This window comes from Chelonoidis abingdonii, chromosome 1, assembly GCF_003597395.2.
Source record: "Chelonoidis abingdonii isolate Lonesome George chromosome 1, CheloAbing_2.0, whole genome shotgun sequence".
NCBI classification, from domain to species: Eukaryota; Metazoa; Chordata; order Testudines; family Testudinidae; genus Chelonoidis; species Chelonoidis abingdonii.
Window position 1 is genome coordinate 136,208,219 of NC_133769.1, and position 17,755 is coordinate 136,225,973.

The 17,755-nt window shown below is 42.2% G+C and overlaps 1 protein-coding gene across 1 annotated transcript in view; it reads left to right on the forward strand.

Moving 5' to 3' along the window:
* Window positions 1-17,755, forward strand: part of BORCS5 (BLOC-1 related complex subunit 5) — a 121,040-nt gene that overhangs the window by 77,768 nt on the left and 25,517 nt on the right. The window contains exon 3 of the mRNA XM_032803024.2: window positions 12,767-12,924. Within this exon, the coding sequence (XP_032658915.1) occupies window positions 12,767-12,924 (158 nt within the window). The remainder of the gene's footprint in view (window positions 1-12,766; window positions 12,925-17,755) is intronic.

Sequence of the window (17,755 nt, forward strand, 5' to 3'; positions counted from 1 at the left end):
TTCAGTCTCTGGTCGATCCTGGGGCACTGAAACCACATACTGCTCCCTATTCACGGCTAGTGACAGATCCACAATCTAACCCTAAATAAGGAGAATCTGATACTTGTAAGGCTAGGTTAGAGAGTACTGCATAGCAAATTTATGAGGGCAGGGCAAAAACATTGTTTGACAGAACCCTAATAGAAAAGAGAGACCTAGACATATAAGGTAGACCATTCTAAACGGATGATAAGAAAACAACGTAGAGATCTTTCTGCACTCATGTATCCCACTATTATTGTGAGGTACCTTAATGGGTATTTCTGTTATCCTCTGAAGCATCAAGTCTGAGCAATGACTAAAGACAAGAATGGGACATGCAGGACAATGGGATGGGATGATCAACTCTGTCGACTGATTTATTTCAGTGCAACCAAATGAGAAAGCACCGTGACCAAACCCAGTTATCTGGTCCTGCACCTGTCATAAACAGATAGCTAAGGGTTAATGTTTCTTTTACCTGTAAAGAGTTAACAAAGGGAACCAAACACCTGACCAGAGGACCAGTCAGGAAACTGGATTTTTCAAGCTCAGGGAGGGAATTTTTGGGTGTGTGTCTTTGTCTGTGTCTCTGTTGCTCTCTCGGCTCTGAGAGTGATCTCTCTATCTCCAGACTTTCTATTTCTGTTTCCCAGTTGTAAGTACAGGTATAAGACAATATAGGTTTTTATATTGTTTTGTATTTACATGTGTGTAGTTGCTGGAATGTTTTAAATTGTAGTCTTTTTGAATAAGGCTGTTTATTCATTTGTTTTCTTTTAAGCCAATGACCCTGTATATTGTCACCTTGATACAGAGACCATTTTTAGTCTTTTTATTTCTTTTTATATAAAGCTTTCTTTTTAAAACTTGTTGGATTTTTTCTTAGTTGGGGCTCAAGGAAATTGAGTCTGCAGCTCACCAGGGAATTGGTGGGAGGAAGAAGACGGGGGGAAGAGAAAATCTCTTGTGTTAGAGTTACAAAGCTTGCATTTGCAGGGACTCTGAGTGAGGGTGAGAGAAACCTGATCTCTCTCTGTTTGTGTTTCAAGGATTGAAGCAGGTGTAATCTCCTAGTGTACCCAGGGCGGGAAAGATCTGGGAGGAAGAAAGGAGGGGGAAGGGAAGTGGGTTATTTCCCTTTGTTGTGAGACTCAGGGCATCTGAGTCTTGGGGTCCCCAGGGAGGGTTTTGGGGAGACCAGAGTGAGTCAGACACTGGAATTTCTGGCTGGTGGCAGCGCTATCAGATCCAAGCTGGTAATTAAGCTTGGAAGGTTCATGCAGGCAACCACATTTTGGACACTAAGGTTCAGAATTGGGACTTATGTTTTATGACAGCACCTTATATAAAAAGCTGGTCCTGATAAGACTTTTTTACATGTACTTTTTACATTGCTATCCAGATTCAAGGCCTGTGTTGCTCACCTACCCGCAGTTGGTGAGGGAAATAATTGGACTTGCAAACTGAAAGAGCTTCCCACAAGAATTCCAAGATGGTTTTGAGAATGAATGTTAATAATTCCCTCCCTCTCCTCCGTCTCACCCCAGTGAGGATAAATTGAAGATCTTTGTGGCATTTTAGCAGGTTTGGCCATTTCACTTAAAGTTGGAGGTCTTTCCCCTCTTCATTCACGCTGGACTGCATCCAGGAAGTCTTCAGAGACTTGATGGGGTGGCAGTGTGATAGGGGACGGGTCTAGGGCTTGAGAGACCTGGGTTCAGTTCAGTTCCTGGCTCTGCCGCTCTGCCACTCTCCTGCTGGGTGAACTCAGGCAAGTCACTTCCCTCCATTTGCCTTAGTTTCCCCTTCCGTAACATGAGTATAATGATACTCACCTTTGTTCTGTGCTTTGAGATCTAACGATGAAAAGTGCTGTATAAGAGCTAGCTGGTATTATCATTATAATAGATAGGTTAATTTTAAGGGGCTGAGACCTTCATAACAGTTTTTTGGAGGAGGAAGGGGAATTTAAAATGTAACTTGTTTTTAAAAAAAGAAGTGTGGTGTTAAAATGTTCATGAGAAAATGTTGTAAAAATAGTTAAATCTACATAGACATTGTTTCCTGCCCCCACCATCACTTCCCTCAGGAGGTAGAAATAGGTACATTCCTAGCTTAAGCAAGTTTACAGACATTCTTGTAATTTTTAGTTCCATGATTTTCCTGCTATTTTTTAAATTGTAGCTTGTGTCTCAGAAAAATTAAAGTGCAAACTCAAATACTAGACTAGCTGAATCTCAGAGTGTAACCTGTACATCAGTCCTTCTTCTTGCCATCGTATGAATGTGAAGTGCATTGGGGCAATTGTGGAATGAACTCTTACGACACTCAAGGCAAATCAGTGTTTAGTCCTAACTTATTTGGCAGTGTTTCCTTAAATGTTCTATCCCATTTATCCCTAACAATCAGATCTTTGTCTTAAGCTACGCTGACACTGTAATTTGCAGTTCCTGCAGACATATTTGTGTTAACTCTACTCTAGGTAGCTTAGTAAAAATAACAGTGAAAATGCAGTGGTGTGGACTTCAGTCTGGGCTGCATAAGCATGGACGTACCTCCAGGGGGACAGGTGGGCTTGTAGTGTTTAACTGCACTGCAATAAAAGACCACTGGGCACGGCTGCGGCTGGCCCGGGTCGGTTGACCCAGGCTCGTGGGGCTTCGGCTGTGGGGCTAAAAAATACAGTATAGAGATTTGGCCTTAGGCTGGAACTTGGTGTCTTGAGGCCCTGTGAGAGAGGAGGGCCACAGAGCCCAGGCTCCAGCCCGAACATCTACACTGCACTTTTTAGCTCTGAGGCCTGTGAGCCCGAGTCAGTTGATCTGGGCTCGTTACTTGGTGCCACAGGTTTTTATTGCAGTGTAGAAGTGCCTGTAGAGCACCTGTAGTGAATCCTGTACCACCGTGTTCTCACTGCAGTTCTTAGCAAGCTAGCACGCGTGCGCACGCACACACACACACACACACACACACACACACACGGTATCTAAATCTAAATTTCATCTTGAAAACAAGGACCCTCCAATAATTTTTTCTCTTCTGATAGTAGCTGCTATTGATATACCAATAATGTACATCGCCTTATCTTTTTGCCTACAATCATCATTGGTTAGCTCCAACGAGCTATCTGTAGTTTGATAATAAGACAAATTAGCTGATGTTCCCTGCCCCCCACCCTCCAAGTACTGGAGAGGGAAAGGGGATGGTCTTGTGGTTAAGGCATTGGACAGGGACTTTGAAATCTGGATTCTGTTCCTGGCTCCGCTACAGCTATTCCTGTGCAACATTGGATAAGTCACCTTATCTCCATGTATCTCAGTTCCGTTTTACGAGGATAGTCGTTTTATTTCTTCTTCTCTGTGTATTTATATAGTACTTAGAATAATGGAGCTCTGGTCTTGGCTGTGGCCTTCTAAGTGCTACTATGATACAAATAATAATAGGTCTTTGATCAATTTTGATGTGTTTTAAAAACACTTTCCTGAATAATAAAAGCAGCTTGTTGGTTTTGTTTATATCACTTGCACATCTTACCACATTTCCATGTGGCTCTCTCAACCATTTTTTTTCAGTTTTAGATTTATTTTTATATTTTCAAGTCTGTGGCAGGAAGTGGGACATACAGTATTGCAAATATGTAGAAGGAAGCACCCTTTGTAAACCACCTCTGAGCCCCAGAAGTGGAGAATCAACATGGAGCTGGACTGGGCAGCAGCTTGGCTGTGTGTGGCTGGCTTAGCACAGCTATGTTTGTGCCATCAGACTAGTGTGTGTGTTTTTCATACCTGTAGCTTTTAAAGAAAGATATTGGCTGACAGAACATTTTCCAAAGTTCTGGCAACTGCTGATGACTTTTCCATGGTACAAACCATTCAACAATCTGCACGCACACAGAGACGTATATAATGACTGTATACTGGACTTATGAAGTATACAGTCTCGTTATTCATGTTTTTGTTTTTCTAATCATTATAGAGTACGAGGATTCCAATAATGCAAATGGTGAAGTGTTACCATTGTTTAAATGTAGGAGTTTAAAATTCTGTACATCTACAGCATCACTAAAATACTTTTGGTGTATAGTAATGAGCTGGGGGTCCCATTGTACTAAGCACTCTACAAACATAAAATAAGAGGAAGTAGTCCTTGCTTCAAGGAACTGAAAAGCTAGGGCCTTGATTATGCATATGCTTAGTTTTACATTAATTAGCTCTACTGTAGGTCTGTTTACCTAGGTGGATAACATTGATCACATACAAAGCCCTGCAGGACTGGGGCCTAAATAAAGACAAGATGTACCAGGTAGGTGTAGCACAGGCCAGCCTGGGAGGAAGACAGAGTTTTCTGTAACTGGATTCCCTTTTACTGAAATTGTTCCAAATAACTAATTATAAACTTCTTAATGTGACTTCCACAGTCTTGTTAGGCGGAAGTCTGGGATGGTGGTGATGCCTTAATATAATGCAGAATATGTAAAGATCACATAGTGGTCTGGTCCCCAAAAATTTTCTTCTGGGGAAAAAGCGGGAGAGGGAAGGGGAAGTGAAAATAAGGGGTTCCTCAATGGTAATGTTTTTGCTGCTGAACTGAAAGGACTTGTGTTCTCACAGTGTACCAGAGTGTGGTCTCAGGTTTAGATATTACAGTGTCAGCATTGAAGCATACTGTTGATAGTGAGTGGGTGCTGGTGCTCCACCGTTAGAGCTGTCATCTGTTTTTTAAAAAAAAAAAAAGGAAAAAAAGACATGAGATGATTTCCCTTCTGCTCATCTTTGGGGGGAAGTTAAAGATCACAAGGTGCATTTTCAATGAGAGGGCTGAGGCAGATGCAGCTTCTTGTTTCAATGGGTGCACTATGTTAATCTGTCAGAGGAGCACTGACCATCTACAAGAGCACTAGCTGCCCCAGCACTGCAACCCTAATCCCATCCCAGTGTAGAGAGGCAACAAGGCCAAACCTGAGTAGCATTGCGACCCTTTGTGCCAGGTCACCACACCCGGAGCAGAAAGTTAAACCCAGTCCTGTAGGACAGGAGCTACCACTGCGTGCTGAATGTGGAGGGGGCTCATTCTCTGGTCCCTCTTTGCCTCCGCTCCGGGGCCTCCCCTCTGCACCCAGCTGAGGGAAATGTATGTTCTCCTGTTTAATTGATGTCAAGATTTCTGTCGGTGCAACTGAACCACGCTAAAGCTGCCTTGGAGAGTGCTAGAAACTGCTGTTCCAGCCAACATTCCTGGTCACAGTAAAAACATGTTAAATGTTCCTGGCTGTATATAAGCTGTTGTTGCTCACATAGTGGCTGCACAGTTTGCCTATAGTCATTGCACTACCTCATCCAACTGCAAAGCATTTTAAAATACAAGGAGCATAAAGACAAATTTTATTTTAGAATGGATGCGTCAGGGCCGAGATGCAGGCTGCCAGGTCTAGTGGTTGGAGCTGGAATCAGAATCAGGGAGTTGAGCCAAGGGTCAGGATTAGAGTCAGAGACCGTGGGCAAGGAATCTGGCAAGAAGGCAAGGTCCAATGTAGCACCCACTTGTGCAGACAAAATCCTGTGCCTCTCTTTGGGTTTAAATAGCAAGCTATGACCAGTTGGCGTTCACGGTGTTCCTTCAGTCAGGCTGAGGGAAGAAGCCCTTCCTGATGTAACTTCAGGTCTCATGTTCTCTCCTGCTCAGCTGGTTAATAATGAGCTGCAGACTAGGAGCAGGGAAGCAACAGTTGGCTGAGGACCCAGGTCCAAAACCTGTGCGACCATGACTGAATCCATATTTTATTACAAGATCTCTTAAAATTACACTTTTAAGATAAATTTGTTGGTAACAAGAGTTGGCATTATCTATATTTGACTTTACAGTTTTCTACATAATCAGCAGTGGGTTAATGTGTGATATCTTGCAATTCTTAGTGCCTTTGATCTGGTCTACACTACATAGTTAGGTCAAGGTAAGCTGCCTTGCGTCGACCTAGCTGTGGAAGTGTCTTCACTTAAATTTGGCTCCTGCTAACTTAAGCACTTCTCTGTGCTGATTTAGTAACACCACCTCCCCAAGTGGCGTAGAGTTGTGGTCAGTGTAATTATGTCAATTGCTGACATTGACTGTTACTAGCTTTCAAGTACCATCCCACAGTGGCTGACGCTGAAAATACAATCAATACAAGTGCTCCTGGTGAGGTTGTGCACCACCACCACAAGGAGCCAAGCACGCGTGCGCGCACAAGTGATTTAATAACTGTGGTGGCTGTATGCTGATGTAAGGTTAGGTTGACAATTTTATAGTGTAGATATGGCCTTAGATTTACTAACTTGGTTTTTAAGGTAAGTAATGCTCAGTGGATTCTCGTATCTTACTGAAAGCGGTAACATTTTAATGTTCAGTATGTACAATTTTTTCCATCGCTACATGAATGTTCATCTGTCCAGGGTCTGTGGTGTGCCTGAGAGCTGGAAGGAACACAGGGATTTCCAAAGCATAGTGAGACAAGTTCTGGTGCATTATACCCGTGTCGGCAACAGTTATTGAAGTAAAGAAGTTGGACATTTCTCCTGACTTTAAAACTGGTTAAATCTTGCATTTTGAGGCTATAAAGAGGCACTTCCATTCAGAGAACCTTTTACGGATGAAGAATACTATTTAAATTCACAGTGTTTATAAGTTCTGCAAACCAGACTTCTTGTCTGTTTGGAAGTATTTAAAAACAACCAACTTCCCTGTCCCCCCATACGGAGGACTATTTCTTTCACTAAGTTAGGCTTTAAAATAATTTAAAATAGAGACAACAAGAGATTTACCAACAAGTCCACTGTCTCCAAACTAGTCCAGGTCATATTGATCAAGAATTGGGACTCAAGGCTGCTGGGGAAATACTGAATGGGTCCATCAAAGCCGGTTTGTTCACCTGGACACTGAGAGAAATTGCTGTGCTGGAGCAGTTTGAAGCAGCTAAGCAGGAAGAGAAGGGGTGTTTGTGGGTCTGTGTGCTAGGAATTGACTATAGACGGTAGGATCAATAGTCATTTAATTTGTGCAGCAATGTCTGCAACTGTAGCAGGTCTTGTCTAATTGTGCTCAGAGGGTGAAATTCAGAGGACTTAACAAAAGGCCTATACAATGCTTGAAGCCTGCTTCTCAAAGGCATAAGTGGGGCATATCCTGTGTGGAACCTCTGCAAAGGAGTGAATTTTTAGAAGAGCCTGCTTTTACTTGTTGCACAAACCAAATGATTATGGAGCCTGCCACCAGTCTTCAATACTAGGCCAATAACAGGTTATCAATAAAGCATTTTGTGTATCACCATGGCTAGAAATGGGTACTACTGGGATTTGCCCTTTCCAGTGAGATGCAGCCTTTGATTTCTAATTCTGATAAATATTGAGATAATGAACTTTAAGACAGTGACGTTATGCTAATTTTAGATAACTTATTTCTAGTGTGTTACTTTGAATTTTTCTGACTCTTGAGGTTTGTGCAGTTGGACTCATGACGTGAAGGAAGGCTAGCTTAACTTGTGGAGGGAGATAACAAATAGTGCCATTAATGTTAGAAAAGAGAGCGCCACAAAATGCTTCTCATATAGCTTTTCTGTAAAATATCTGGCACTTGTTGGAATGCCTTGTATAGCTCCTGAGGAGCTTTCTTCGTTTGTGAGAAATGTGTGCATCTCAGACTCTCATGCTGATTAAAATCTTCATAAGAAGACCACACCATCGTGTACTGTCCCTAATATCGTATATTCTGTAATATATAAAATGTCAGCAGCAGAAGTGTTGATTCCTTTTTGTGTTCTGTCTGCTTGGGACTAGGATTAACAAAATGCCAGGATATGTAGCTAAGTGAAAATCCAGTAATTCATGTTGCTTTTCAGCCTGCAAAGTGAGCTGGCACTTCTCAGGATCGTATATTAAATCAGTTGAATGTTACTGTAATTGGTTAACATGTTATGCACATATATTTACACTACTGGTGTTATAAGGCTCTCTTCAAGACACTCTTATGTTGTTCCTCTGGCTTCATAGAAATGGCTTCATATTAACAATTTTCTTCTGCTCACTAGGATGTGATTTGTTGTAACTGTAAACTGTAAAACTATAAACTGGAACCAGCAAGATGATGACTAACTAGGAGGGAAATGGTTTTAACATGCCTCTGCTTTGCCAAGGAATATGAAAACAATGAGAGCTTTGTCAAGTCTGTGGGTCAGCTAGCCTACTAGTGATATATGGTGTTTTTGTAAGCATGCCACATTTTGCTTTTTTTTTTTTTTTTTTAAGTGCCGTTTAGCAGCTGAAATGTGATTTCCCATCTGTTTGCCCCAACAACTGCTGAACATCACCGTCATGGTTGTGTGTTGTTTAGTGATCGGACACATCCTGAGTAACATAGAAGCTGACTCCTCTCGGTCCTCTCTGGCAGGCGTGTAGTGCGGTCTGCCTTTATTTAATTATTTTGCAGTAGTTTGAAAAGTTAGGAATGTGGACAGATAGCAATTGCCAAGACATTTTGCGTCCATACACTACAGCTCCTCAACCCTGCAGTAGTCCTTTCCCCTCACCCCAGTGTTTTGCTACTTGCTTCTCTGTAACCCACTTCTCCCTTTCTTTCCAGTTTGTCATGACTAAGGCTAAGATTTTGTCATGAGTCTTTTTAGTGAAAGTCATGGACAGGTCACGGGCAGTAAAGAAAAATGCACGGAAGCCATGACCTGTTCCTGAATTTTACTAAAAAGATCTGTGAGAAAATGGGGATTTGCGGGTCCCCACACCACCTGCAGCGGGGCAGCTGCGTGGCGGCTTGGAGCTCTGGGGGCCCCCACCGCAAATTGGGTGTTGGAGCTCCAGGGTCCCCTGCTGCCCAGGGCTAGAAGCTGCGGGGCCCCCTCCAACTGCAGCAGCTGAGGGCTGCAGCGCAGCCCTGCTGCCCGCAGTACTGGAGGTCCCCCGCCAGCCATGGCAGCCGGGAGCTCCGTGAGGTGTCCCTGTTGCTCGTGGCTGCCGGGGCCCCCCTGCCAGCTGCAGTGAGCAGGAGCTGTGAGGTGGCGGGGGACCCTAAGCTCCTAACTGCTGCAGGCTGAAGTCATGGAGGTCACAGGAAGTCATGGATTTTGTGACTAAATTGTAGCCTTAGTCATAATGCACTTTCCATATGCCTTGCCCCTACCTGTCTTTCAGGACAAGCTGCAGCACTTCATGTGCCAAACATCCTATCTGCTGGGGCCCAATCTGTATTAAAACTTATGAGCTTCCCTACTTGGAAGCCTTATGGCAAACTGTGTGTACACCATTCATTGCTAGTCATCAGAACCCAAATTCTATAACAGGAAGAGGCCTATTTAGTGGGGAGTTCAAAGCTTGGGCCAAGGCTTTAAAAAGTAAAAAGTAAGAGAGACCTTAAAGGAGGCTTGCCTTTAGAAAGTTCAGCGCCTCCCTCCCCTTTGAAAATTAAGATGTCTCAAATTGGGCACCCAAATCACTAGTCACTTCTGGAAAATCTTGGCCTTGGAACTCCCACTATTCCTCCTTCACCCATGCAAAACCCTTCTAAAACCGAAGTGTTTATGGTCTCTTCCATGAAGATTTAAGGTGACTTACTGTCAACATAATGTGCTCTCTTGAAGCAATTTAGAAGTTAATAACTTGCTGAAAATGCAGTGAATTAATGAAACGTTAATATTCATAGCACAAATTCCATAGCAGTAGTCAGTAAGTTTTTAAAAACAATAAATAACTGATCATTTTATAGCTGATGGAGACTTGGAGCACCTAGTCCAACAGAGAATATCACATGCCCATTTCAGCCTGTTGGTACTAATTCTGATTGTTTTTCAGATGGATGGAAGATTGCCATGTGAGTTAAATTTACCTGTAATGGCACACGTCATCAACTTGAGTCCAGAAATCCTAGAGAGGCGCTGAATCCTATCCCCAACCCCCTCAAAAAATAGCATCCAGCTCTTCTTGAACTGATTTACACTGCTTGTTTTTTATTGCTACCTCATAAACTGGTGCTGGATTGTATTTCAACCAGTGATGAAACACTGGGGGGTAGACTAGATGATCCTTGCAGTCCCATCTAACACTATGATTCTATGATGTATTGTTTTAATAAATAAACTCTATCTGAACAGTTAACATTCCTCCTCTTTTACTTCAACTCATGATATCCTGGGTAGTGAGTAACAGGCTCTTTCTTATATTTTAAGTATCTTTTAATTGCTTTTCACAGTACGGAACCAATACAAGATATGTCCGTAAGCTTAAGAGCCATAAAAGGAACATGTTATCCATGTTGCAGTCTTTATCCTAACTATCTTTGCAAATTCCAACAAACAGCTTGAAAAGAGATATTTAAGAGTAGGTTAGATGAATGTCTATCAGGGATGGTCTAGACAGTATTTGATCCTGCCATGAGGGCAGGGGACTGGACTTGATGACCTCTCGAGGTCCCTTCCAGCCCTACAATCTATGAATCTATGAAAGTTCCCCAAATACCTATACAAAACTTTAACCTTAAACTTCAATATCCTAAACAATATGTAGCTTCTCCTCTGCTGGTTGGAGGTTGGTGAGTGAGCAGTAATAATTGTAAATGAAATTATTTAGCCTGAGGCATCAGGTTTTTGGCTGCTTCCAAGAGCAGGATGGCACCTCAGTGACCAGTGGTCTGATCTAGGGTGGGGAATGCTATGTTGTACCTATGTGAACATCCTGTAAGAGTCAAGCTGGCCATGCTAGTCAGACTTTAGCCTGGTTCTGTGTCATGAGATGTTTGCTCTCATTACTTTTGAGAAGTTTGGAGTTAAACAGATCCAGATCTAAAACATGCTTGAAGTTACACACATAAGGAATCCTATCCACTTCAGTGAGATTAAAATTATACACAAGCTTTACTATTCGAGAATCAAAGGTGAAATCCTCCTGGGCCCACTGAAGTCTATGGGAGTTTTTCCATTAAATTCAGTGGAACCAGGATTTCACCTGAGGTTGGTTTGTCTTTCAGAATGTAAATGACAAAGACCATTACTCACTGTGTTAATATGGTTTCAGTGACAAACGTTTAGCTTTTATCAACCCAAGCAACTGTATTGGGCACAAAGTTGTGGCAAATGGATGAATTCTGACAGGCAGTGAGGTGAGGGAAGGATGATTCTGGGAGGAGAGAAACTAGACTCTGTTGAGGGAACCTCTGTTGTGGAACTTTTTTCTCTAATAGATACTGCTAAGTAGAGCTAATTAGATAACTGATGGCTAATTTAGTAGAATAAATAATTCTTTTATTTCTGATTGTGATTGATCTGTAACCAGATGTATTTTTTCTCAAGTTTATTTGTCAAATAAGTTGATCCTTGATTTGTAGTTTGTTCATAAACCATTTTCTGGCAAGTATTTGATATTTGAAATTCCAGCTATTTCTAATAGGCATATTGGTCATATAGCATTGTTTCAATTTCCTGGCTGCGTGGATTCTTAGAAGTAGTTTCTGATTCAAAATACTCACAATTATCAATTTGAAATCTGCCTTCTCTGTTTGTTTGCGTTTTTCAATGGATATTCCTGACAGAAAACTAGAACGCCCGTGAATACTCACAGGCAATGAGCACAAAAGGGATGCAAGTGCAGTCAAACTAAATTTATTTAGCAGCTCTGACAGATATTATTGGAAAACTGTTTGTGGTATTTGCCTATTCCAGCTCCAGTGCTGGAAGGTGTGCTTAGCCTGAACAGGGAAAAAGTTTAACTAAACCAGCATTAAAACTAGAACAAAACAGTAAGAAATAGTACAAGGAGGAGTTACTAGTATAATTTCTTCCTTATAACTTAAAAAGAAAAAATTATATCAAACTGCTACAGTTGAAATCAGAAGAGGATCTCAAGTTAAACTCCTTTTGATACAAATAATATGGGATTGCTTAGAAGAGTATTCTTTGTGAGGGCCTCACAACTCTGGAAGTTGATTTCCCAGTGTTGCCAACTCGCATTTTTATCATGAGTCTGAGTCCCCCGAGTTATGTGATTAGTTGAGAGTCTCAACTTTCATTTAAACAAAAAAATGAATGTCTAGTCCTCAGAGTTGTGGAGGAAAGCTTGAAAACATGTCTCAGTAGCATTCTGAAGTCTCAAAAGCAGAAAGCAAACAAAAAATACAGGCTCCTGCCTCCTTTTTTTTAAAAGAAGATTTCAACTCATTATTTTCTTTGTGGAGGCCTTACTCGTGATGTGGAAACTCTTGTGGTTGGCAGTATTGTCTTTTTGGTCCAAATTAGCCTGAATCTGATGACCTTTTGGGAATGTTTCAAAGCTTACCTCTTTCCTCCCCTTCCAGAATTTGAAAGTGTTGGGGGAATTATTAAAAGTGGGGAATTGTTTGAGGAGGAAGGAAAGGGATTTAAATTCTTAGGTAACCCACCACCAGCAAATCATGCTATCTGAAATTGTGCTGCTGCACTTAGAATATGTTTGTTATGTCAAGGATCCTGTTTTAGTACTTCTTTATACTGCATTATTTATTTTAGCTGCATCTTTTCAGTACACACTTTTGGTTTTCCCCCCTCTTTCTTCTCTCTTGACTATATTACATCATCCAAGGCCATCTAATAGTTTTTAATCCTGAATTAATTTTAATTACCTCTTAAAGGTTTCCTTCTTTTTGGCAGGTTTGTTCCACTGCTGATCTTTCACAGCTCAGTTGTGTTATTAGCTGTTTAAGCTGTCAGACTAATTCCATTATTTCCCGTCTCTTCTAGGACTGCTCAGTGGGCAGACTTCCCCTACAAACAGCAAATTGGAGAAGCTGGACTCTCAGCAAGTGTTACAGCTGTGCCTACGATACCAAGATCACCTTCATCAATGTGCAGAAGCTGTGGCCTTTGATCAGAATGCTCTAGTGAAACGAATCAAAGAGGTATGCTGTACAATAGGTGTATGCTTTCAGAGAGGGAGATAGCTGGGGTTGAACTAGGACTAGCTCAACAGCTATAGCAGTGCTTGCTATCTATCACCGTAAGTCATTTGCAGTAATCCCTTAGGCTCTTCTTTCAAAGAGAAACTTTAAAGGTAAGTAAGTGTGTGTGTATGTGTATGTTTGTGTGTGACTTAGTATTCCCTTGGCTTGAGCAGTGGGCACCCTAAACCTTACTGGTGAAAGATTTGTCATATGAGACTAGATCGTTGGACCTGCCTCATGTAGTGTCCAGTTCCTGACGTTCGAGGCAAATGTACACTGACCTGCACTTCTAATGCACCTGCCCAACATGGTTCTCAAACTTCCCTTGTTTACTGCATGCCGTTTTGTGAGAGAATCTCTTGTGGACTCTCCTTCTCTCCCAGTGCCTGTTAACCCCAGCTAGTTAATGCTCAAAGTGATTCAGTATGAAGACCAGCAAAAAGGGCTCCATGGAGCATGGCTTATAACTAAGCCAATGTTTGAGAATCAATGACCTGGTCAGTTAAGCAATGACACACATTGGAAGGAGATTATTCCTGATGCAAACAGCATACATCTTGAAGCCTGCAATTGGATTATTCTTGTATGTATACTTACTAGTGTTGTCAATGGCCATAAGACCGTACAGATTTCAGAAGTTAAGGTACAGTGCAAGGGAGAGAGAACTCTTAGAACAGCATGTCTGTCAATAATCCATGGGTGGATGACCCAATCCAAAGCATAGTGGAACTCGCTTGGGAATGTTGCTTTTGACAAGAGTAAATGGTGTCACCAAGACCAAATGCACTTTAGTACCAAGGGAGTGGGGTTTGATGAGCAGGTAGTTAATTCGTACCAGGTCCCCATAAACAGTGACCTTGTTTTATTTTCTATTGGCTCAGGATTAAGAAACCCCATAATATGAACTAGATAATAAATGTGATTAATGGGCTGTTTTGGAGAATTGCTGTGTTTTCATGATGTGCTGAGTCCACAATATCATGAGAACAATACCAAAAAAAAAAAAAATCAAAAAAAAATCCCCTTTTCTACTTTGGTGAATGAAGATATAAAGCCAGCTATTACGCAAGTTGTAAAGATACTTGCAGATGTTGGTGACTCAGATCACATAAATCCAGAACTTGTTTAAATTGCTAATTTAATGACAGTACAGTGCATTAATTCAAAAAGTTTGTAATTCTTTTGGCCATTAGAATGCAAGGTCCAGTATCAAACTAATTTGAAGGACTGGTAGACTCTACAACTGGCGTCTGATGCAGTTTCACTTTCTGTAGATGGGTTTATTTTATGCAGGGTAGGTGGCATGGCTACCACTCGATTTAATGATTATGATGCTTTCATTTGGTTCATAATACCTTACTCTGAGGGAAGGTGTTAACTTAGGCTATAGCAGGCTCAGTAGCTGTATTGAGGCCCTGGTCTATGTACAGTTTTTGTATCAACACGGATATGATTGTTTTGATCAAAATAGGGTGTTTGCATAGCTGAAAAGGTGTGTTTTTTACAGCAAGATAATTAATGCAGATAAACATGTAGGAAAGAAGTTACTAGCTAAGAAAAACCCTTGGATAACAGATGAAATAATTGCTCTGGTGAGTGAAAGAAGGAAAGTAAAAGCACAAAGATTGACATCAGAAGAAGAGGAACACCAAAGACTAAACGAAATGATAAAGAATAAATGCAGATTAGCAAAGTATAAATGGTTGAATGAGAAATGCACAAAAATTGAACAGCTGGATAAAGAGAACAAATAAAATGAGATATATCAAAAGATAAGTCTTTGATTACAGAAGAAAAATAATCAATATGTCCCATAAGGAAAAAAGTGGATAATATATGACAGACCTTAAAGACAAGAATGAGACATGGGGACAATATATCAAGGAACTATATTGTGATGATAAACCTGAGAAACCTCAACTAGAGACCAGTCAAATGAGCCCACCAGAAATGGGTAACGAAATCATAGCGTCAATAAAAAGACTTCTGAATGGAAAAGTATAGCTTGTCATGTGATACCAGCTGAATTGTTGGAAAGAATAGGGGATGAAGGCTTTAAAGCCCTCTCAGAGGTAATGAATGTTTGAGACAGGAGAATTGCCGGAAGATTTTATAATCTCACTTTGTATCCAAATCCCAAAAAAGAACAATGCGATAGATTGTAAAGAATACAGAACGATCAGCCTCGTGTCACATGTCTCTAAGATACTCTTGCGAGTTGTTCAAGACTGTATAAAATAAAAGATTGGTAATGAAATAAATGAACAGCAATATAGCTTCAAACGTGGAAAGCCACAATAAATGACTTCATGAACTTAAAGCTCATATTAGAAATGGGAGAAACAGTATACCATATATTTTTGGGACATTTGAAATGGGACATTTGAAACAGTATACCATATATACTTGTTCATAAGCCGAATTTTTGTAGTAAAAAAGGGCAGCACCAGAGAAGGGAGTTGGCTTACGAACAGGTATAGAGAAGGAGAGGTGGGATACAGCCCCTCCCCCCCAACAGAGGGAGCAAGGAGAGGCAGCAGAGCCAGAAAGGAAGAAGTGGGGCCAGAGTCTCTCCGCTTCTGGCCACACTGCTCTCCTCCCAGTCTCTGAAGAAGCTGCAGCTCCAGGGCTGGCAGGCTTCAGTTATGCCGCTTGGCCCTACCTTCCAGAGCAGGCTGTGGCTATTCCACCTGGGCGCTGGAGAACGTTGCACCGCCCGGTCTGGCCCACTGGAGCAGGCTGCGGCTGCGCTGCCCAGCCTTCCGGAGCAGCTGCAGCCAGGCCAGAGACATCCTTCCCTGGCCCTCCCCAGATAAGGTGGGAAAGGATGGGATGGGGAGAGTGTGGGGGTCCTGTGCTAGGGGTGGGGTCATGTGGGGGATGGTCACGGTGGTTACTCCCCTGATCCCCAACTTTTCCCCTCAAAAAAATTTCCCCACCAGTTGCTGTCCCGGCCCGTCAGGGTAAGCAGCTGGCGCACCAGGACATTTTGTTTACTTAGGTTTACCTCCGTGCCTACGGACGCTCGAGGTAAACAAACCGTCTCAGCCAGCCAGAGGCTTATTCTCATGGCCCGGGAGCCAAAGTTTGCTGACCCCAGAATTATAGGGTTGGCTTATGAACGGGTCATAAAAATTTTCCATTTTTACTTCTGCATCTTGGGGGGGTTGGCTTATAAACAAACTGGCTTATGATCAAGTATATGGTAGTTGTGTTTCATTGACTTCCAAAATGCATTTGACAGAATTTACCACTACAAATTGCTCAACATATTAAGATTTGCAAAATTCCAGTGAGTGAGACAAGTATACATCAAGTGAGAAATTACTACTACTTAGAAAGTATCCTTATGGAAGATCAAAAATTGAATGCAACACCATAATATCAAGAGCAAAAGGGAAGTTGTGGAAGAATAAACATCTGAGTTAAAAGTTAGTCTTCGGATTTGTCACTTCTCCTAAAAACTTACATTTGGTCTGTGTTTAAGTTATGTGTGTGAAACGTGGACCTTCAAATGTATAATAAAGAAAGTTCAATTTTTGAATTATGGTATTATAGAAGAATTCTGAAAATATCATAAGTAGGCCACATAACCAAAGAAAAAGTATCTGAGATTATTGGAAATCTAACACTTGTTATGGGTTTTATCCAGACATTCCTAGAAGCATGGCATGTGGCGATTGGGAGATAATGGTAGCATTGGGCCAGGTTCATGCCATGGAATGCCGATTCTGGGCCCGGGAAACAAGCACAGACTGGTGGGACCGCATTGTGTTGCAGGTCTGGGATGATTCCCTGTGACTACAAAACTTTCGTATGCGTAGGGCCACTTTCATGGAACTTTGTGACTTGCTGTCCCCTGCCCTGACGCACAAAGACACCAAAATGAGAGCAGCCCTCACAGTTGAGAAGCGAGTGGCCATAGCACTGTGGAAGCTTGCAACGCCCGACAGCTACCGGTCAGTTGGGAATCAGTTTGGAGTGGGCAAATCTACTGTAGGGGCTGCTGTGCTGCAAGTAGCCAACAAAATCATTGACCAGCTGCTATCAAGGGTAGTGACTTTGGGAAATATACAGACCATTGTGGATGGCTTTAATGCGCTGGAGTTCCCTAACTGTGGCGGGGTGATAGACGGAACACGTATCCCTAGCTTGCCCCCAGCACCCCATGGTGGCCAGTACATAAACCACAAGGGGTACTTTTCCATGGTGCTGCAAGCACTGGTGGATCACAAGGGATGTTTCACTGACATCAACGTGGGATGGCCGAGAAAGGTGCATGACGCTCGCATCTTGAGGAACTCTGGTCTGTTTGAATAGCTGCAGGAAGGGACCTACTTCCCAGACCAAAAAATGACTGTTGGGGATGTTGACATGCCTATAGTTATCCTTGGGGACCCAGCCTACCCCTTAATGCCATGGCTCATGAAGCCATACACAGGCACCCTGGACAGTAGTAAGGAGCGGTTCAACTACAGGCTGAGCAAGTGCAGAATGGTGGTAGAATGTGCTTTTAGATGTTAGAAAGCTCGCTGGCACAGTTTACTGACTCGGTTAGATCTCAGCACAACCAATATTCCAATTGTAATTGCTGCTTGTTGTGTGCTCCACAATCTCTGAGAGAGTAAGGGGGAGATGTTTATTGCGGGGTGAAAGGTTGAGGTAACTTGCCTGGCGGCCAGTTTCACACAGCCAGAAAACAGGGTAATTAGAAGAGCGCAGTGGGGTGTGCTGCACATCAGAGAAGCTTTGAAAGCCAGTTTCATGACTGGTCAGGGTACGGTGTGAC